Raw genomic sequence first — 23,363 nt, forward strand, 5'->3', positions numbered from 1 at the left:
TATTATTTCTCTAAATGCAGTACTGTAGCACGAGTACTGTAGCGTGGGTACTAAAAGAATTATTCAAAAAAAAAAAATGAACAGGCCAAAAGAATTGTAAATCGGAATGTTTTTCGGTTTACTTTTGTGTTATGTTTTACTTGCTATGGTCAATTACTAGTGCATGTCTGTAATTAAACTCTTGTTTCATATATGAAACGGGCACTTGCTGCCTTTTTATCAAAAAAAAAAAAAAAATTGTAAATCGGAATGCAAAGCACTTTTCAATAACTAATTGCATCTTTTTTTCTTTTTCTTCTTTTTGTTATTCCTTTGACCTTTTGCATTAGAGAGCGAGAGTTGTTGAGAAGAATATTAGTATCACACGCAAATGAGTATACCGCGTGGCAAGAGGGAGAAAGCGAAACAAGTACAGGTGTTGTATTCATTTAAACACATGTAATGCACAACAGCCTTTTTAACCTTTTTGTTATAATGAGAAAGGTCCATAAAAAATAGCAAAATGACTACAGAAATTTTAGAATATTCCATATTATTCGATGTAAGATAAAAAAAAAAAAGGTTTTTGTGATAAAAAAATCAGCGAGCTATAAGAAATTGAGGAGGGTTAAAATGCACCCAAATGCACCCTATCATTTTTTTCCGTTTTTAAAGTCCGAATAGTCAATCCGAACCGTTAGATGCGATCTATATATTAAGATGTGCTTGGAGACCAAATTTTACATTTTTTGGAATTTTTTTACTATTTATTAAGCCACTTTGAAAATCGCTGATCCAAAGGTCCAGAAAATGTAAAATCAGCAATTTTCAAAGTGGCTTAATAAATAGTAAAAAAATTCTAAAAAATGTAAAATTTGGTCTCCAAATACATCTTAATATATAGATCGTATCTAACGGTTCGGATTGACTATTCGGACTTTGAAAACGGAATTTTTTTTTTTAAAGATATTTGAACCCTCCTCTAAGAAATTATAGAAATGATCTTTGGATCACTAGTTAATCTAAATAGATAATTATTATATTTATTTATCAAAATAAGTTATGAATGCTTGTATTTTACTGAAGTAATATATGAATATTATGCTTACTGTAAAATTGACTCGCATATTTATCATAAATTTATCAAAATAGTGTATTTGACCCTATCACTTGATAGTCTGACCTGTGCTTAAAAGGTATTGTGTATTACAAGTTTGAACCGAACTGATCTAAATTTGTCTGAATTCAAACTCAAAACGATGAGCTAATATAGAGAGGATCCGGACTCGAGAGCTAAATTGGAGCACTGTATCTAAGCCCGTTTTATATGATTCGTATCCTCTCAAGTACTGTAGAGAATTTCCTTCACTTTACGGTTTGAGATTTAATCTCAAATCGGTTTGGAATACATGCTAGCGCAGGGACAGAATTATTGGACTTTGAGATTCGTGCCAAGTTAAAAATAACATTCCGGAATTATAAAAGATTCTCTTTTCAGACAATGGAGAAGATGTGGATTCCGTTTTTAAAAGGATTCCATTAAAGTATTTTTTCTGCCTATTCTTTGGTTCCACGTCTCCACCGAGACAGTTTCACACATAGTGACAAATACTCGAATTATACCCGTTTAATTTTTTTTTGAGATGATGCCGAACCGAACATCGAATTATTCGGTTGACCAAACTTTGACCAAATTAAACCCGAATAATTTCCGAATTTTACGAATTTTTTCTGAATTTTTTCAAGAACAATTATTTTTTTGGTTTTTTATTTTTTTGCTCCCTTGCAGGACTGTGAGATTTCTGATCCGGATAATTCCGAATCATTCCCGAATTATACCCGAATCACGAATTTTTAATCTCGCCGAACCGAACCCGAATAATTCATTTGTCACTATGGTTTCACATAGACCCGGTGTACAAAAACTCGATGCTGTAACAAATAAAAAAGTAGGAAAATAAAATAGTGGTAAATACACAATGAACAAAGGATCAGATAATATCTACCTCAAAACGGAACAACTTCAATCCACTATGTTGGATTAGAATTTCTTGAAGCTCTATAATCTGAAAATACAAGTAAAATTGTACTTATTTTAAAGCTTGGAAACAATATTCCCCCCGCCCCCCAAAAAAAAAAAATTCACAACAATGGCATCTCGTTGTTTTTCTCTCCAGTATACACTCTATTTCTCCTTTAGGAAAATGTTTTAAATAACTTGCTTCGATATGAAGTTGAACTATCTCGAGCTAAGGCTTCTAGCATTGAATCTACCAGTGTAAGAGGGAAAACCTTAAAACAAATGAATAAACACACCACTCTCTGCACCAGTTTCAATGCATCAGACACTCTCCAACATATTGATGTGTAAAATTCATATACCCCGCCCATCGATTCTTATACCGTGTAATGGCCAGTTTTAGCCATGGTTTCATACTTCCGCTATAATGCAGTACAGCCGCACTCTCTATCAACCGATCATCGATCTCCATATCAAACCCTAACCCTAATACATGCCATCTCCGATCAAGTGGCTCGACCAATCCATAAAATGCCATAAGCCCTACAGGTAATGTACCAGTGCGCCAGAGAGTCTGCTCAGCATTCTGCTCCTCCCAATAATGGTATCGTGCTGTCACATCATTTTTCTTCCAAGCAATCAAATCAAAGACATTTACCCCAAAAGCCCACCCGCAAGACTGTGGATCGAACTTGGAGCTAATTAGTGGGTGTGAGAAATTCAAATATTTGTAATACCGGTGGTATGCCTCCAAGCATGTCTCTACTGCCCCAATCACATTTCCATGCAATTCAACCGAGAATAATGGGGTCAGGTCTTTCTGCACCACCACATCATCATCTAGAAATACCACCTTTTCCAAATTGGGCACAATTTGAGGGATGTAGAATCGCAGATGGTTCAAAAGGGATATATGTCTTGGGTTGTGAAATTTGGATTCCCCACCCTGATCTGTTGACCCAGATGAGAAATCATATTCCCTAGTCTTTGTATCGGATATCCTTTTAAGGATCGGAGAGTATGAGGCATTCAACCAAGAAAACTCGTCAATGCTACGCACCTCCACTGTGCACCCCTTAAAGTCATTTAACACAAACCAGGCTGCCATGGCAGGGTAGTTGACACGATCTGTAACAATATGGAAAACAAGCTGTTGTGGGTGATCCGCATTGGAAACAGTGGAGTTCACCACTACTGCAGTTGCTAGTACATTATCTGAGAATACACAAAAGTGGTAAAGGTTGTTATCCACTAGCCTTGGTGAATTCCTTTGTTCCTCTACATGCCTCTTGATTTCAGGGTTACCGTACCACTCCTCAGTGAGCCTAACCCCAAGACAATGCAACCCTTTCGGCATGGATTCGGATGCAATGTGGCCAAACTCAGCAGCCTGGGCTATGGCAGCCTTGGCACGCTCCTCCAATGCATTAGCATGGCTTTTCAGAGTAACAATGGTAGTGCTTATGTCATAATGTGAATCTTGGGCCTTGTACAGTAACTGTGCTAAACGGGTAATTACCGGGTCCGATTCCTCTTTTGTTATGGCTTCTCCTTTGATGGCTGCTTGGGAGAGGAGGCGTTGGCAGTTGCGGATTTGGGACGACAGCTCCCAGGCAAGCTTGAGGTTGCCGTGCTCTTTCGAGATTACAATGTAGGCCTTGGCGAGTGTCATTTGGTCAGATAGCTGGCGTGCATATGAGCTGCTGCTGAGGAGTTCTTGGGTTAGGTTTAGATTGCTTTCATGGTGCACCTGCTCATTTACTGGAGTCTTTTCCTGAAACAAGTAAATAAAAAAAAAAGGTTAAGTAGAGATTTCTAATATTTTCACATTAAAAAAAAGGCAGTTAGTGTTGCTGATATATTGCTCTTTTTTTAAGTCTAATGATTGATGTAGTTGACTGACCTGCTTTTTCCAAAACAAAAGAGAAGTGGAATAACAATATAACATAGTCCATAATCTTCAATAGGTTAATTAATAACTTTCTTGGAAACGAATTTGAAATAAGATAGGCTTCATAAAGGCAATAAAGTCAGAAGACTCGAGGCTTAAGGAGCCAAGAAATGGCAATAAACTATAAAGTCAATTACAAACAATAATTGCAAACTTGGTTTTCTATATTGCAAGTTTGCAACAGTAAATCCTGGTACCAGTCCGTGCTTTCTGGAACCTGACCCGTGATAGTCAATTACACGGGACATTAAAGTCCAAATCAAAGACCAATTAAGTCAAATACAAAAAAACCCTTTGTCAAACTCTAAGCTAAGTAGAACATACTAGGTAATAAATTCAAAGAATTCACATTCATAAAAAAATGGCATGCCCTTATGTTACTCATACAATATGCATATATTTGCACTTTCTAGCAAACCTTTCTGATGTCATCATAATTAAATTATTAAAAATAAAACATAAATTTGTTGACAACTTAAACCAGATAAATTCAGTAATTTTTACAAAAGAGTAAACATGCCACCCTTTTCATTCCCTTTGTGACAGGATCCACCAACCAAGAAACAGTTGACAATAAACCACGCAACCAATCCAAGAATTTTCTACCTCCTAACAAATATAACTATGAAGTAGTAAGTGCGCAATCACCTTCTAAACAGATATCCATTATTTAGACAAGAGATGCAACGAGAATTAAAGTAGACAACCATCAGTACCCCCTCACCAACTCTGACATCTCACCAAATTCTTTTCTCAGGATCCTCAAACATATCCCTATGGGGACTATCCTGTGGTTGGTTGTTTCCTGACTAGATGTGACCCACAACACAGATTTATACATTGAAAGAGACACAGGGAACCAAGAATAGCTCACCTAAACAAACTTTATCAAATTATTGTACATATTATTAACATAGATATATATATTGACACCTTCGTATGAAAACTAGACTACTAAACAAGTACACATTTCAATGAACCCACAAAATTTGGTTTGGAAGGCATTAAAAATCCCCAAATCCAGTAATCATCCAATTATTTAATTGTTAGGTTATCACCCACCCATATTACTAGCACTGTATTCGTAAAAGCAAAGCAAAATATCATTGAAAAATACAAAACAAGTAAGAGTAGTCTAGACTCTAGAGAGAAGGAAAACGAAAAAAAAAATAACTTTTAATCAAGATGTCTCCGAACCTACGAAAGAGCCCTAATTCGCCCAAAAATGAACAATCTGTGCGCGTATGCAGACAATACCAATTTGTGCGTACAATAATTGTTTTTTTCTTATGCCCTGAATTCCCTTGTTTGACGCATTTTTCAATGATCAATGATTTATACAGGACCACAAATTCAAATGCTAAAAAGTTCATAGGTTAAAATACAATAGTTTAAGGAAATAAGTCGAATTTCCATGATCTGGAATTCTGGATCAACATAACCTAAACCATTAAAAGGTATCTGTAACTCACCCGAACGGACGGCTGGGATTGAACCTGTTGGAAATGATGAACGACAAAGAGCATCAATCCGGCGAGGAGAAAAATCCCGAGTAGGCACCAGATCCAGTCAATCAGCCTCCTTCTAGCCGGTCGTCTGTACTCCGCCGGCCGCCTCCTCATCTCACCCCAATTCAACCCTTCTAATAATTTACAAAAACGTCGAGACGGATACAAAAATCAGATGCTAACAAAATTTCATCGAATAGTACCAATTATTCCTTCTACTTCAAAAGGAGTTCCCTCCTTTAGCACGGACTCTAAGCTTACGCGCCAAAATTGCTCTCTTTATTGCCCCAATTAAATGCCCCTTGATCTTCTATAAAATGTTTCAAAGAGAAATCTCAGCTTGGAGACGAGCTGGGATGAAGAACAGAGGCAGGGAGCTGAGATAATAGAGAAAAAGCTCTGGTTGGATCAGTCTTTTGTCGAGAGAAGGTGGGATGGGATTAGGCGAGGGAGAGAGATCTATGACTATCAGCGCAGGTGACGTAAAGGGAAAGACAGCATGCTTTTCTCTTGTGCCCTTCTCTGCGCGTTCACTGAGAAAGAGGACCCCCCCTCTCAGTCATTACCGGGTCGGGTTCGACTTTACAAAAAAGAAAAAGGCAGAAATGCCAGGTCGGCTACTGTCCACGTGTGTTTATCTCATTGGATCATCACGTGCAGATCTGGTCCGTATTTTTACATTTCAATGGGAACTTTCTTTTCTGTATAGATTTGGACCGTCCGATCATAATCCGGGCCAATCCGGCCCATGGTGGAATGAACAGGGCTCCTTTAATAATTAATAGTCGTGCGGGTTCTAATCGAATAGTTCCGATCTAAAGAGAAATATTCTGTTACCTGAGGTCATGTGAACTCCAACGGTTCAGGCTAATCAGGCCTGCTTGTCAGCTTGTGAATTTCCATGAAAATTGACATACATAGAAGATCCAATACGAACTCTATATAAATCTTATAGCGGGTAATTCACGTGAGAATAAAGTTCGCTACACGGAACGCTCGGAAATGTTGTAATAGAAGAACAAAAATTCTTTGAGCTTGTGGTAATTTATGATGAAGTTGCTCTAGTTGTTAATTATCACCATCAGGACAAAATCAAATATCAACACCTACATACTGTAACATACAGCATCTAAAATAAGCAACACGTGAGATAAATGATAATAGTTTCTTAGTGACAGGTTTGAATATTATTAAATCAAAAATAAAAAGAAGGTACACACAGGAAGAAAATAATTTGTCGATTATGTTGGTCTTAACAGGAAAATGATAGAATTCGACAGTTTATAATTGACAAGGGTGGACCCATGATTTTCGTCGGAGGAAATATCGAATCGGATTTAAATAACTAATTGAGTTTAAACCCATTAACTAATTAGGTACTCGATAAAAAACAATGCTTTAACTTATACTTTTTAATACTCTAATTTGTAATTTCTGATTTTATAACCTATAATTCTAATTACCAATTAAAATTAAAAAAATATATTCTCATTTTAACTCTAAATTTAACCCGAATTACAAATTAAACATCCAAAGTGTATCAAAAAAAATTTCAGGAGGGGCAAAATGGATAGGACCAATCTGATCTCCACTAAAACTCAAAATCCAGGAGAGGCAGCTACTCCACATTGGAATCACATGTTCGCCTCTGGTAATTAAGACAAAATGCAAATATATCAATATTGACAAAAAAATATTTAATTTGTTTCGAATTTATGTTTTTTTTTAATGAAATAAAATTAATATTACGACTTGTCAAAGAAAGTCTTTAACTAAATTGACAACACAAAAAAAAAAATTATCCAGATTGTGACCAAACATCTACAAAACAAATTTTTTTGGAACCTGCTTTAAACAAGCTAGCAATAATCATCGAGTCAAACGCTAAAAATTATACATTTTTAATTCAAATATTTACAATTCCACCAACGTTTATTGTCGTCAAGTAAATTATTAACAGGTTGATGTTAATTGTTGTATTATAATTTGGCAAAAATTAAGGACCTGAAACAGGATGCAAATGACAGAAGGTAAAGAGGTAGTTAAACCAAAGTGCTTTTTAAGGGGTTATTATAATACTGGAATTAGTGGGTTAGTGGGTCCATTGAAATTGATTAGTGCCCCCATGAGAGATAACATTAAGGAAGCGGACTTTGCAACAACTGTTTCTATAGGTGAAAGGTCGGGTGACGGATCCAGTCTAGTCCAATATGATCTTGATCCAGATTCGTTAAGCGACTCATGGGTCTACAACTTTTAGATTACTTCAATATAAAAATAGAAAATTAAATGTAATACATTTGGATGATTCTTATATATAAATTTAAAAAAAAATCCAATTTTTATAAAAGAAATTGATTGTTTTTTTTAAAAAAAAAAAAAGACAACTGTATTAATGGTACAGTTTCACCATAAACAAGCTGATGAAATGGTACGGTCCCGTATTTTTTGAGCAAAATTGCGTTTAAGATGGGGTTTTAAAGTTTGAACATACTGGGACCGCAAAATTGGTGTGATTCTGGAACCTACACCTAGTGGAATCATACTATTAGTGCAGTTTCATCTATTTTTCGAAGAAACAAAAAACAAATATTCTTTTTTCCAAATAATTATTTTTTTATTCCCAAAAAAAAACCCATTTGTATTCGTTTGGCATGCATAAGTAAACAAAACTCAAATATACAAAAAAAAAAACTTAAGAAAAGACAAAGTAAAATTAGCAATAGTTGAAATATTTGAAAGTATTAACAAAAAAAAAAGTTCTCTAAGCAGTTGTGAAAATTAACATTTTTCCTGCATCACTTCATAATTTAAAAACCGAATGTTAGTCAATTGCATGCCCTCATTTCAGACCTTTTCTCTCGAATACATATTTGTTATTATTCTGCGTAACTGCTATAATTAATTTTATTATTACTGTTAGTATTGTTGTTTACTTTGATAATAACAATTACAATAATAACGTTACTATATTTGAGCTGGGTTAAAATATCTTGTTGTTTTTGTGCTCTAATTATGTCTCACCTTCTTATCTTTGTTTTCAAAGTTCAAACAGTTGATCTGAACAGCTGAACCACTTAATATTACTTCATATTTTAATATGCTTGAAGACCAAATTTATATATTTTCTCGAAATGTTCACTATTTTTTTAAATATTATGAGCCATCCAAAAATAATTATTTTGTACTTATTTAAAAATATAGTAATTTTCTTTTCAAAAAAAATATAAATTTTGGTCTCCAAGCACATTTTTAGTATGGAGATCATGTTAGGTAATTGGAATTGACTGTTTAGAATTTCAATATAGAGAGCATTCTGATCTTTATTATGCATTTTGTTGACTTATGCTGTTGTCATTATCGTGTAGAATTTCAATATAGAGAGCATTTTGATCTTTTCAATTTCGTAAAATTAAATACATTTTCCACGATAGCACTTCGTTGTAACATTTAATCAAACATCATAATAAAATTAAAAAGAGATTCAATACTAAGTTATCAATGTTCAATTGTTCATCGGTATTTAAACAGTGTCAATATTTAATTCGTATTTGAGTTAACAAATTTAAATTTTCAAATGTATTTGATATAATTTAAATGACATACATATAGAAAAAAAATCTTAATTTAATTTTCATAGTCATTGGGAAAATGAAACATCGCATAAGGTGGCTAAGTCTAAATTATTTGTGGTGCAAAATAGCCCTTGACAAGGTCACATACTTCCAAAAGCAAAATAAAAAAGGTCATAATAAAACTGTTTAATATTTAAAAAAAATGTCATACACATAACTCTAATTCTTACATTAAAATGCATATCTGAATTTATGATATTTTCCAATATTTTAAAATATCTCCTTACATTTCCTATCATAATTAAGCGAAAGATGCTGCCTTCTTATAAAGACCTCCCAACTATATATTACTATTTTTAGAAGGATTAAATGTCTCCATTATACTTTTATTTTTAAAAACTTTAATAGCTTAAAATTAAAATTTTAAATGTCAATATAAAAAAATAGATATGATGTATATCATTTTCACACGTAAAAGATTATAATATTACAACTTTGTTTTTATTGTCATGAAGAACTTATAAAAAACAATGATATGTACAATTTATGATTATTAATTTATTAACTTATTAATTGATAACAAATTTGAAAAGAATTCTTTTTTTATGTTCACATAAAAAAATGATATATATCATATATGTATATCAATCATATTTAACGAAGAAAAAGTGTTAATCTGGAGTAGTTCTAAACCGTTTTTTTTTTTTTTTTTTACCTTCCCATCGTGAATGATTTCGAAATAATGGACTAAGTCAACTCTGAGCCCGTATCATCTCCCACGTATGACCGAGTACAATGAGCTCTGATAACTGATAAGCTCCGTTTAGATACAGAGGTTCGTTTTGAGCTTCGTGTCAGACTAAAACTGACGACTCAGATGTCAGATCTCATTATACTCGGTTACTCACACTAGATCTGAATTCACGAACTCTATTCTGTCCTCAAATATTCCGACGAAGCATTTATGTTTAGCTAAACACGTAACTGGTAATTATAAACAAAATAATACTTTCGGTGGGTCGGATACTTGCACGCGCATGCATCAAGCAGCTGTATGCTTTTATTGAAGCCCGGAGTTGGAAAAGTAGGAAAAAAAAATACCAGAAAATTTACGTAGACATGCATGTAGAGGTGGAATTAGAAAATTTTGATAGAGGTGAAATTTAAAATACAGTTTTGATAGAGGTGAAATTTAAAATACAGTTTTAATCAGTAGGCTACAACTAAATATTTGTTATTTATTGAAGGTAACTAGGCTATATAAAAGTTTAGAAAAAAAATAAAATTTAATTAAATTTTTATACACATAATTAAAATTTTGAAATCATAATAATAGATTAATCACTTTTAGATAGTCTTATTAGGGAATATGCTAGCATGCTATGCATAGCATAGAGCCCCTCCATGCAATGTCTTGGATTTTGACTTTTCAAAATTCTAACGGTCGATCCGAACCGTTTATCTTGTTCTCCATATTAATATGTATTTGGGGACCAAATTTTATATTTTTTGGAATTTTTTTACTATTTTTTTTAGATTTATTGAAAATCCCTGTTTTCAGCAAATCTGGACCATAAAAAAACAGTGATTTTCAATAAATCTCAGGAAATAGTAAAAAAATTTCAAAAAATGTAAAATTTGGTCCCCAAACACATATTAATATGGAGAACAAGATGAACGGTTCAGATCGACCGTTAGAATTTTGAAAAGTTGAAATCCAAGACGTTGCATTGGAGGAGCTCTATGCTATGCATAGCATAGCATGCTAGCATATTCCGTCTTATTAGATCTATTTCTGAACGCGTAGAGGGTGGAATGTTTGTACGAATCAGACTTTTCTGTTGCTTTTATTTCGTGTAACCTTCTGTGTTACCATTGAAGATTTATAACAATTAAAACGCGCTCTTCACAGTAATGGTTCAAAATCCTTAAAAAAACCGACTTGCACATGGAACTTGACTTTTGCCATCTACTTTTCTTTCATGAAATGCAGGATTGGCTGCAATTTTAACCGATTATAATAAAGGGATTTAAAAATTCCCAATTTTTTTTACCATCTTTGAAAAAAAGATAAACAGAATAGTTAATCTTTCTGGAAATTTCGATGGAGAATTTTTTATTCATAGAAAACATTAAAAAAAAGAAAGAAACAAATAGAATATTTTCGTGCATAAAGGGTTGGTAAATTTTACAATTCCAAAAACTTGGATTCAAAATTTTTACCGATCCAATTATTATTTTTTAATTCATATATTACTAAGAAAATGGGTCCACCCCTCTGGTCAGGTGGTCGCATGATCACGTGTAATTAAAATCGTTAGAAAATAAAACCAAAAATTAATAATTGTTTGTACATAAAGAGAAAACAATATAAATAATCTCTAATAATTTTGTTTTAATATACGAGTTTTATAATTTTGTGATTAATTTAAAAAAAAAAAAGGCATTTGAGCACTCCTCGACAAAAATATTAATTTGAATCCTAGAATAATTTTCCAAACTACAAATGAATTCTTTTTTAAAAAAAAATATTTGCTTAAATTCTTTTGTTTTGACTTTATCTTTGCTTTCTGCTTCCAAAAGTAAAATTATGCTTCCATTAGCAATGTGGCATTAACTTTAGATCCACTCAAAGGCTGATAGGCCCAAGCTTAAACAGGGCCTAAGGTTCTTTTTAACTTTCTAGTTATAACTAATTGTACACCTAATATGGCCCAATGTTTCCTTCTAGAAACAAATCAGAGGAAAATCAAAAGGAAACAATAATTATGAATTCATGATTTTTCCCTGCTAACCAAGGACAAGAGGCAACTGAAAAGTGCAAATGTGAAATTATTCCAAAAGATTCCAAAGCCAAACCATTTATACCGGAAAAAAATAAAAAAAAAAACCTCATCAATTATTCTTTCCATTCGACAGAAATTAAATACTCAATAAACTAAAGGAGGTTTAATAAGCACAATATCATGGAAAGAATAATTGATGAGGTTTTAAGAAAAAAAATAAAATTTTACACTAAATTTTAATATGGTATGAAATCGTTTTGACCTACATTGAAAACTTGCTGCAAAAAATATGATATCAATTCGAAATCTCATAATGTAAACCCAAGGCACCTGTTTTATTGATCAGAAATGATACCTCTACAAAAAAAAAAAAAAATCCCGGCTTTTTCTTCAATTTTTTAGTTTCACAAATTTGACGTTTCTTTTATTACTACAAAACAGGGTAAAATAAAATAATCCTTGGTTTAATGACAAAGAACAAAATCTCTCTGAATGGAAGATTCTTTATAGACATTAAATGAAAATTAGTGGACTAGATCTTGACCTTTTTATATAAAAAAAAAATCAGGTAAAAGATATAGTCAAGATAGTTTGATTTAACACAACACACAAGAATACTATTTAGTTGAACTTGGTGTCCTGTGTTTGTTACTAGTCTGTTCGTTTGTTACGGGATTACACGGGATGGAATTTGTTGGGGATGGGAACCCATTTTTGAAAAATTGAGAACCCATCAATACGGGTACACACATAATTAATTATGAAAATGTGTTAAAATTAGTATTCGGTTGTACAGTGAGAATAGTTATAGGAAATCTTATTTTTCCTTTTAAAATACTTGATACCAATACAATCATACTTATCAATAATTATTATATAATTAAATAAAATAATTAAACAATAACATAATAATATTTATTAATGATTAGTTCTTAAATTAAAATTTTGTAAAAAAAAAATTGCCAAATGTTCTTTTAAAATGCATTAAATGTTTCTTAGAGTGTCCTGCATATATGCTTATATTTAGTCTTATGTTTCAATTCTTATTTTAATAATTTAAACTATTAGCTTAATCAACATGATAAATGATAAAACATATGTATTTTTTTTATGTACCACGGACAAGTCAAGGAGCATTTAAAATTTTAAACAAATAGCTAAATCCAGTTTAATATTAATAATTATGATAAATTAATTTAATCACGTTAATTTTACTCTAGATATTCATTAACCATCTGAGTAAACATGACAAATTTAGGATATTAAAGTTACCAAAAAAATAGCATGCAATGAAGCTCCATTAAATAATATATGATAGATCAAGGTAAAAGGCATATGGAATTTCCTGCATAGTTCCAAATGGGGAGCTGATAATCTGAACTCTTAACAACTTATGTCATATCAGTTGGTTGGATCAAAATAAAATAAGACCATAATGCGTGCCTAACCTAATATTTGGATTGCATTTTAGGTAAACGAATATTTGGTTAACGACTTTATTGGGTTAGTAAACTAGTCTAATCTAAATTGAGTCTACCAATATAAAATAAAAGGTTACCTTATAATTCTGCATGACAAGATGAAGGTTTCTCAATTCGAACAAATTTGTCGGAGAAAACAACAGCTCAGTTTAGACGGGTCCATATCCCCTGAAGTAATTCAAAATTTCAGTTTGGATCCAAACCGTCCGATGAAAATCCGGACCAATTTAATAATTAAGTGACCCTTTAATATTTATATAAAATTTTGAAAACCCTTTGATCCGTTTGGATGAGGTAAGGAATAGTGTTAACTTGAATTAGCGATTATTTCGAATTATTATTCTGCATTTGGATGCGTTTGAATTAGCAATTATAGACTATTTTTTGTTTGTTTTTTATAAATTAACATGTTATTTTATTAACCCAATCAAAATTTAAATTAGTGGTTATTTTCAATTTTGTCTCTATCAAACATTTAAAAAAAAAGAGAGACTATTTTTAATTTTAAATTAGTTCACGCAATCCAACCTTTTATCCAATCGTCCCCGCCAAAATTTTAAAAGCTCAAATTACAACATAGAGAGCATCGAGAAATTATCTTACGGATACCTGATTTTCCCTTAGAAGGGAAGTATTCAATGCATTTGAATTAAAAAAAAAAGAGAAAAGAAATCATGATTATCAACATAATATATTTTTAATTATTCTATAGATTTTTTTACAAAATGTATAGTTTCTATTTTGGAAATCAAAATTGAATAACAAATAAGCTATTACCACATAATAATTTGAAAATGACGCACACATTTTATTCTAAAAAGCAACATATATAGTAGCATCAAATAAGTAATCATTGTAGTATTAACTAATGCAAATTCAAACATTTTATAGAAATTTTATGAACAGAGAAGGATATAGAAAACATCCAACATCAACAAAGCAGACAATTTTGAGCATTAAATAACCTTAGATATATGAGTTCATATTATATTTTCTCCCTAAATTTCTTTTGACTTCCAAATTTAAAATAATTCTTCAAAAGAAAATATTTATTTTGCTTGGATACAGATTGAAATTTTTGATCAATTCAAGTGCTTAAAAAAAACTCTCTCTCAGTATTTTATGGAACGTTTATCAGTTGGTTTTATCTCTCAGTATTTTGCATGGATACATATATTGACTCTATCTGATCGGTCCTGATTACTTGCTCCGTAAGACCGTAAGTGAAAATTTTGGAGGAGTAAGAGCAGAGACGGCTCCATATTAGCTCAGAAGTAGACAGTTGGCTGCTCTTAAATTTTGAAAATTAATTTGACCATATAGGCCCAGAAGCCTTTGCCTACTCCTGAAAACTTATTTGCCAACCCTTACACAACCCCACTGATTTTTTGAAGCCCAAACACATATTTTATTTTTTCAGCCCAGTACTGTGACCCATTCATGCTTATGTACCTCCATTTATTCAAGTCTCTGTTAGGCTAGGAATCTGCCATTGATGTGATTATGTGAGAGCACTATCAAATAAAATTTATGTAGTATGTAATTTATCATATTTTTTAAAATTGAGGAAATCAGGAAATGATTTAAAAAAATATACATTAAAGAAATGATTTTCAATCATTAGTCTTAACTGCAAGACATTCCCGTTGATTAAAATTTATCCAACAAATATTTCTTCCTTACATATCTGGACAAATTTTATCCAACTTTAGGTTTACACCATCTTATTTGCATTAAGCTTTGTGCGAACGGATTTTGATTTTAATAAACTTAATTAGATGGCTACTGAATCTAAACCGTTTACCGTGTATGCGGATTTTGATACCTATCGTACGGTTCAAGCCTGACTTTGAATAAGATGTACAAAACTTTTGAGAAAAAAAATTATGCTGCCCTATGAAAAATTTCAGTTCTTTTGCAACTTTTACTCCAAATCATTGGCCATCCGAGTAAATCTGACAAATTGGTATTTCATTAAATATGACAAAGCATGTAATGAAGTAATTTCATAATTTCATTAAATAATATATGAAATTTCCTGCATAGTTCCAAATGGGACTGATGCTGATGTCTAAACAACTTGTGTCATGTCAGTTGGTTTTATCAAAGTAAAATAAGATTATAATGCGTCCCTAAACTATTATTATTTGTATTACTTTTTAGGTAAACTAACATGTGGGGAGCGACTTGACTTGGTAATAAAGTGTCAAAGAAAATAATTGATATCACGCAAATTTTATTGTAATAATCAGCAGACAAATCTAAATTAAATCTACTGATATAAAATAAAAGATTACCATTCAATGCTGCATAACATAAAGTGGCTTGCACTGAGATTACAAAATTGGGAGTAGACAAAAAGAAATTGAAATGATATTAAAATAAAAAGAAATTGAAATGATCGAACGCATTTTTTTTTCAAGCCTTGAGAAAAAAATGTCTGAGCGTTTTAAATTAATAGATGAGAAATTTTCAAGCTTACAGGGTCAATTCAAAATTTTCATTTTGTATTTCATCATTAATGGTCGGCTAATTAAGATTCATCTAGTAATGAAATACAAGAAGCATAAAAAGTAGAAATAAGAAGCACCAATGTCAAGAATCAGTCTTTGATCTAGTGATTCTAGTGGCAAAAGACAACATATTGTGTGTGGTAGCTCCTGAGTTCAAAATCAGATGGCGATTCTTTATGGACATTAAAAAATGAAATTTGAAATGCTAAATCTCCATCTTTATATCTCAAAAGGAAGCACCAATGTCAGTTTCCATTTGCACTTATATTACTTATTTACTAGTGACTTACAACTGGAACTTAGAAGAGATTCAAACAGGGACGAAATCGGTATGAAGAAAAAAAGTTATTTTCAACATTAATATGAACATAATCAATACTAAGCAATGTACATAACATAACTGTCCCCAAAACAAATGGGATACCCAACAAGTTAGATACCAAAACCGGATCCGCTGATTTGTTATAACACATAATTTTCATATGACATTCCCTAAAATAAGGCAAAAATCAGACTGGTAGTTCAGAGTATCAATACTGTACCGTACTGGTACATGTGCAGAGAAGGATGAAATGTATACTGTAAAGTCCTTCTATAGGGCTATGATGATGAAATACAGGCCATCTGGAAAATTAGAGCTCCAAGAAGAATTACTGTTTTCACTTGGCTGATGTTGAGAAGTAAGATCCCCACAGTAGATAAATCTCCGTCAAAAGGGATGGATCATAATAAATATGCATTACAAATGCAGTTCAGAATGCCATTCTGTCAGTACATTACAACAGGAGAGTACACTCAAGCAATCACTGAACCGAAACATCAAGTGATTCGAAAGACACAAATGACAAAGGCCTTTGTTATTTGGCGTGAAAGATGTTGACAATATTTACTGACGGGAAACAACGAGTGAAATCGCAGCGGAAATAAAGAGGGAATACATAAGCTGGTTCAGCTACCAGTAAAACAGTAAAGCAGCCTCCTTTTACAGGGGATGAAAGCATGACATCCATTAGTTAGAATCTTCTTTTCCTTCCCCTGACATTCCTTTTTTCAACTTTAATCTCCCTTTTCCTTTTCATAGTTTCTTTACTCTTTACTTTAAATCTTTGTAGCTACTAAATGTACTTTTTAATAATTTTCCCTTTTACGTTCGTTATTTCTTCTTTTTATTTTTCCAATAAGAACCTGTAAATAACAAGGAACACAAATCATATTACGTGCTATTGAGTTTCTTCGTAACCTAATAGAAGAATACAAATTATAGAAGTAAAATATTTTTTTGTCTTTTAAAACAGATAGGTTTTTTCATACATATGGTCTCATTTCACAAGGACACGGTCAAGGAAAATCAATTTACGCTTCATATAATTTTGTTTTGTTAAACTTTTATTATTCCAACCGATAGAAAATTTTAAACCTTTTATAGATTTAATACGCGGGAAGATGTCTTCTTTCTGCTCTCTTTGTTTCCATTTATTTGTTTTTACACTCTAAAGACCCTAGCCTACCTGAAATCTATTTTACTCTTTTGTGCGCTCCACGTCTTTTAATTGGTTTCTTTAATCAGGAGCAACGCATAATAATTGAACTACTACTACCCCACTTGCTAGTTCTTTAACCAGTATCAATTTGCAAGGTTTGGCAAGCCTATTTTAGTGTAAACATTTTTAACATAGCAGTTTTTTTTATTCATGCAGCGTTGTTTTAACTTTATTATTCATATGTTGCATGAATTAAAACAGTCCTGCACTTCTATTTTTTGGCAGTACAATTAAAGAAAAATTAAGATGGAGATCTTGACAGAGTTATTTTTACTTCATGCACCGCATCACTAATAAAGAAAAAATAAAATAAATATGTAACTGATGCTAACTTTGTTAATATCTTTACCGAAAGATTTGGCAGGCCTACGTACTTAGCACTATATATGAGCTATGGCCTTTTGTTTCTTTCTACGATAAGACGAAAACTAATAAACAAATAGTAATAATTAAGGACCGAATATTAATGCATATTAGTAACCAACTTATTCAACAATCGTAGTATAATCAATGTCAAATTTCTTAAATATAAAAAGTAAAATTGTAAAGTATTATATATCATACAGAAATCGGTACAAATTATACTACAATTAACATTTTTTAATATTAATAATTAAATAACTCTGAAGACGTGATTTTTACATATCAAAACGTATGATGTTTGGATTTTTGACACACCACTGAAAGAATAACACTGATCCGAAAGAGTGAAGAGAACGCCAAACGCAAAATCGAATCAGAATTTCATATCACACACACGTGATCAGAAGCAAAGGAGAAGCGATAGAAGAATTGATTCCATGACCTTTTGACTTTCAAGTCGCGTAAAAAATTCTCAGCCAAACGAAGATTTTTGGTGAGATTTATTAGTAAGAAGACCTATCTATTCTCTCTTTTTTGTCTCTCCCTTCATGAACTATATAGGTTGAAATCAGAGGCGGATTCATTCACATAGTACGGAGGTTAATTGATCACAATTTTTTTTAAAAAAAATTGTATTTATCTATGTTTCTTAATATTATTTAGAGGAAAATGTTATAATTCTGTAAAATTGAGCATTATTAACCACTAAAAAAATTTAATATGATTAATCCTTGTATATGTTTGACACTTTAATCCCATAATTCAAAAATCTAACTTGGCTTTTTGATGAAATTAATCTCTCTTCTCCGCAACGTGAGCTTGGATGAGATATTGAGTTGCTTTCTTTAAACCTTTATCATTTTCAATTGATTATTCCTTTCTCTTTCTTTTATGAAATCCTAACAATACAATTTCTGTAAATTCAATAAATATAATGGATGACTTTTCTTATCTCGAAAATGATTTTTTTCTAACTAGTAAATAAATTCCGATCAAAAAATTATTTCAAATCACAATCGTTTATATTCATCTCTTTTTTAACAATGAATTCATTTCTCATGCTACGAAAAAAGATAATATCGTAGCGGTACACAGGAATTCATTTCTCATGCTTCACTATATATATATAGCTCTGTTAATTAAGACAAACTTCGAGTGGAGACCATGAAGTGGACTGCTTGCTCTACTTGTTAGTTTGTGCTTTTCCTTGAGAAATATTCTTATTTAGTTTGGAGTGAGTCTATGGTACTATGCATATTACGATTTGTTATTGTGCTATGGCTCTATATTCGAGTTTTCAAATCCTAACGGTCGATCCGAACCGTTCATCTTGTTCTCCATATTAATATGTGTTTGGAGACCAAATTTTACATTTTTTTTAATTTTTTTACTATTTTTTAGATTTATTGAAAATCACTGTTTTTGGATGGTCCAGAATTTTCAGATCAAGTGATTTTCTAAATATCTAAAAAAATAGTAAATTTTTTTCAAAAAATGTAAAATTTGGTCTCCAAACATATATTAATACGGAGAACAAGATAAACGATTCGGATTGATTATTAGAATTTGAAAACTCAAATATAGAACCATAACACGGTAACAACCCGTGATATACATAGTACCATAGCGGCATAGCCTCACTCTTTAGTTTGTGCTTTGGAAACGAACGATGAATATAGGCGGGACCCGCCACTATAAACTAGGTTCAACTTTTCTATTTTCTATATTTCTGTAGGTTCAACCTGTCCTAGGTACCTACGGGTTTTCAATAAAAAAAAAACCTGTCCTGGGTAGCAATATTTAAATGTTCCATGATAATTACGACTACGAGGACAAAAATCAGCAATTTTTTTATTCTTTTCCGAAACAGTGGGTTTGTGACCCACTCACCCACCTAGTGTGGAAAAAATAGAACAGCGGAGCCGGCTCCGTTACGGAATGGTACATAATGGCATGATACGTGTTACTGTTTCGTGCTGTGACTCGCGTGTCGCGTATCGTTACCATTCGCGTGCTATGACTATCCCTTGACATTTTGATCATGGCATGACACATAATCACGTATAATCAGTGTTTTAAAATGCGGCCGAATGGGCCGCATATGCGTATGCGGTCGGCAGCCGCGCTCAGAACGGCCATGCAGTCATCCCATGCGGTTTTGAGCATGCGGCCGCATATGCGATCCGAATATGCGGCAATGCGGATTAAAATGCGGCCATGCAGTCCTCCCATGAGATCAGCAGCCACCGTTGGATCAGCAATTTTCAAAGTGGCTTAATAAATAGTAAAAAAATTCAGAAAAATATAAAATTTGGTCTCCAAGCACATATTAATATGGAGAACAAGATGAACGGTTCGGATCGACATTTTGGATTTTGAAATTTTAAATTTGGACCGTATGCATACAAATGCACATTAGTCACACACTCTCTCTCTCTATATATATACGTGGATTTTTATTTTAAAATCCGCATATATAAATCCGCATATGCGTCCGCATACCGCATATGCGGTATGCAGTGGCCTTCCGCATGGATGAACAGAACCGCATTTTAAAACACTACGTATAATTATGACCATCAAATGATAAATCACGAATAAACTAACTTAAATTATGAAAAATAGTTAAACGTGAGAAAAGTAATCAGTCACGTTTGGACACGGCACGCGTGACTCGCATGCTGTAACTACCCCTTGACATTTTAGTCACGACACGACACGGCACGAGACCAAAATCACGGTACGGCACGGTACGTTTTTTCCACACTACACCTACCCTTCCTTCATTTGTTTAGAGATTCTAAAATGCACAAATCTCAAGGAGGAGTTACCTTTTATGTACAAATCTCTAAACAAATGAAGGGAGTGATTTGGAATTGCAGGATTTCAGGGAATTTGGAATCGCAGCAGATTTATTTTCGAAGCAAAGTCTGGTAATCAACAGTAACCAGTACATGCCCCTATCCAAAGTAAAATTTAGGGTTTTTTTTTTTAAATATTCTCCAATAATAAACCATGAATATTGTTGCTGAAAATGGCTCATATTGAAATTTGCTCCACATTTTCGGAAAACAAATTAAGTAGTTTGAACTGTTTGATGCGATCAATATAAAGAGGAAGACGAAAATTTAGCAAACAAACGCACTGTGCTACAATCTTCAACAATAATTTCAGCAAACAAAGTACATAATTAGAAAGTAGAAACACATAACAAACGCACTGGGCTACAAATTTTCAGAACATAACTAGGTAGGTACATAATTGAAATCCATGGCGATAATTTTATAACAACGATGACAATACGAGGTCTCTAGTAAACGAGAGGCTTGTCAGCACGGAGATTGATGAAGTAATCTCGCGGGTTAGCCTCAAAGTTTGCTCTTGGCATGCGGGCCCCACCTCTTCCTGGGGCTTTCATCATCCTCGAGAAACTACGGTTCCGGCCTGAGCATCTGCAGCAGCGGCGGCAACAACAGAAAACCATATAAGCAACCAGTGCAATCGGGAGGACGACGGTGAGTGCTATGAGGACCCAATGATGTAATGTCTCCGATCGGGTCTCGGGCGGGAAGAGCTCGTCGAGTTTTTCGGATAAATAGGTGAAGGTGGTGGTAATGAAGTGGAGAAGGAGAGTTAGTTTTTCTTTAAGAAATTCAAGGATGTTTGGTTTGAGATCCTCCGAGGGGTTTGTTACCTGAGTAACTTGAGTTATTAGCAACTTTCTAATGCTTAGCTCCATCACTGGCGCTCTTCTTTATCTTGCCGAGGGAAAGAAATTGTTGCTAGTGATATTAGTAGGATCAGTTTGAGTAAATTATTAGAAAGGTCCTTAAAAATTACGATATTATCTTTCTTCATTTTGGTACATATTTTTTTGTTAATTTTATCATGTTGTTTCCCAGACAGACAATAGTTTAAAAAGCGGATTGAAGATAATTATATAATATAATGACAATATTAGCATGTTGATTTGATGATATGAACACTAAAATAGATGAAATTATTTTATTTCGTACATATAAGACTGTTTCATTGTCAATTTCAGCCTTCACATTATTTACATTGACGGAAAGGATATTAATATATGCCTTCATGCGCATCATCATGTAAATTAAGTCTATAATCTATATAGTACAATAATTTTGAAATTTTCAAAAACCAAAATGGAATAAATAAATAAATAAATTATTGTTTATACAAAAACCGTAATTTAATCTATCATATTATCATATATGAGTTTATGACTATAAAATGTTGTCAATAATAATTTACTCGAAGCATTAATTTTTCTGCAGCGAATTCGATACGTACAATGTAGATCGGCTAGTTAATTCAAATCACTTCCAGTATATATATTGATCTCCAGTGTAGTTCAAGTGTATTTTATATAATTTATGTAACAAGAAAATATATTCTTGTTATCTTTAATAATATATTTACATTTTTTTTTATTTTTAAGTTATTTCGTGTCATCTTTCATAAATCATAAAAAATAATAAAAATTGATATTCTACAAGTTCAATATATAACCAATTTACTGAGCAACTTAAAATGAAAACAACAAACTAAATGACTATAAGTGACAAAAAAATCGGAAACTTCAACTCAAGTTTTGAAACTTTTTCCTTTGATTTTTGGCAATTCTAAAATTTGAAAAACGGCATAGTCGTAACCGACACATGCATCTTCTCACAAGCTTTGTGAAAAGTGATAATTTGCTGAAATTAGACACTCAAGCGCCATTTTATGGCCGTTTGAAGTTTCACCTTCTCAGTGAAGATATTGTCTCTCTTGCATTACCCCTTGCCCTAACCTCGCCTGTTTACGAGAGATGTCATAGATAAATACATGTACTTTAGAAATGAGAGAAATGACTTACAAAAAATAGATAAAGATGCATTATAACAAAAAAACACATATTGATGATGTGAAAAAATATTATATTTCTTTTATCACACACAGACCATACAATATGAGTATCCAAAAAAGAGAAAAAAAATCATAAAAACAGTGAGACCAAAATCATTCTGTACATACTAAACAATCTATCTAAAAAAAAAATCATAGGCAACCGCCCTACATTGAGGTGGTCAAGACATACTAGAAATTAGCTATTTATGAAATTTTACATGGACATACTAAGAAATTCTCCCTTAAAAAATGAGAGAGAACGGAGAAGAAAAAAGGGGCAGAAGATGAATCATATATAGAAAAGTGATTAATTTGTACACCTCCAAATAAAAATGTAACGGAGATGAACTGTTTCCTTCCGTTCTTTTTTTTTTATTATTACAGAACTTATTTCTGGAGCACACCATTAATAAAATCATTCAAAAAAAAGTGAATAGATAATTTAACGACTATCATATATATAACATTACTAAAATTATTAAAAAAAAAGTGGATGGATAATTTAACGACTATCATATATAGCATATTGCACAGATTTTCGGATATAGCCTATTTAGATTATAACAACACGTACAAACTTTGTGGGAAACAATAACAAAAGTAATTAATTATAAAGTTGAATAAAAGAATGTGAAAAATATATTATTCCAGTTAATTAATATACTTAGAAGACCAGCGAGAGCGAGTCAATGCTCCTCAACTGAGTTGCTTTCTCGGAGAATAAAGATGAGAAAC

At 32.3% G+C, this 23,363-nt stretch overlaps 1 protein-coding gene across 1 annotated transcript; it reads right to left on the minus strand.

The window, feature by feature from the left end:
* Positions 1 to 1,937: 1,937 nt before the first annotated feature.
* GAUT11 (galacturonosyltransferase 11) lies at positions 1,938 to 5,938 on the minus strand. Its single transcript, XM_078298914.1, has 2 exons — positions 5,423 to 5,938; positions 1,938 to 3,773 (listed from the first exon to the last, which is right to left on the minus strand). Exons 1-2 carry the CDS (start codon positions 5,570 to 5,572, stop codon positions 2,313 to 2,315), a joined length of 1,611 nt encoding a protein of 536 aa, XP_078155040.1. The 5' UTR covers positions 5,573 to 5,938; the 3' UTR covers positions 1,938 to 2,312.
* Between the last annotated feature and the right edge of the window lie 17,425 nt (positions 5,939 to 23,363).

Source organism: Carex rostrata, chromosome 3 (genome assembly GCF_964058835.1).
Source record: "Carex rostrata chromosome 3, lpCarRost1.2, whole genome shotgun sequence".
Taxonomy (NCBI): domain Eukaryota; kingdom Viridiplantae; phylum Streptophyta; class Magnoliopsida; order Poales; family Cyperaceae; genus Carex; species Carex rostrata.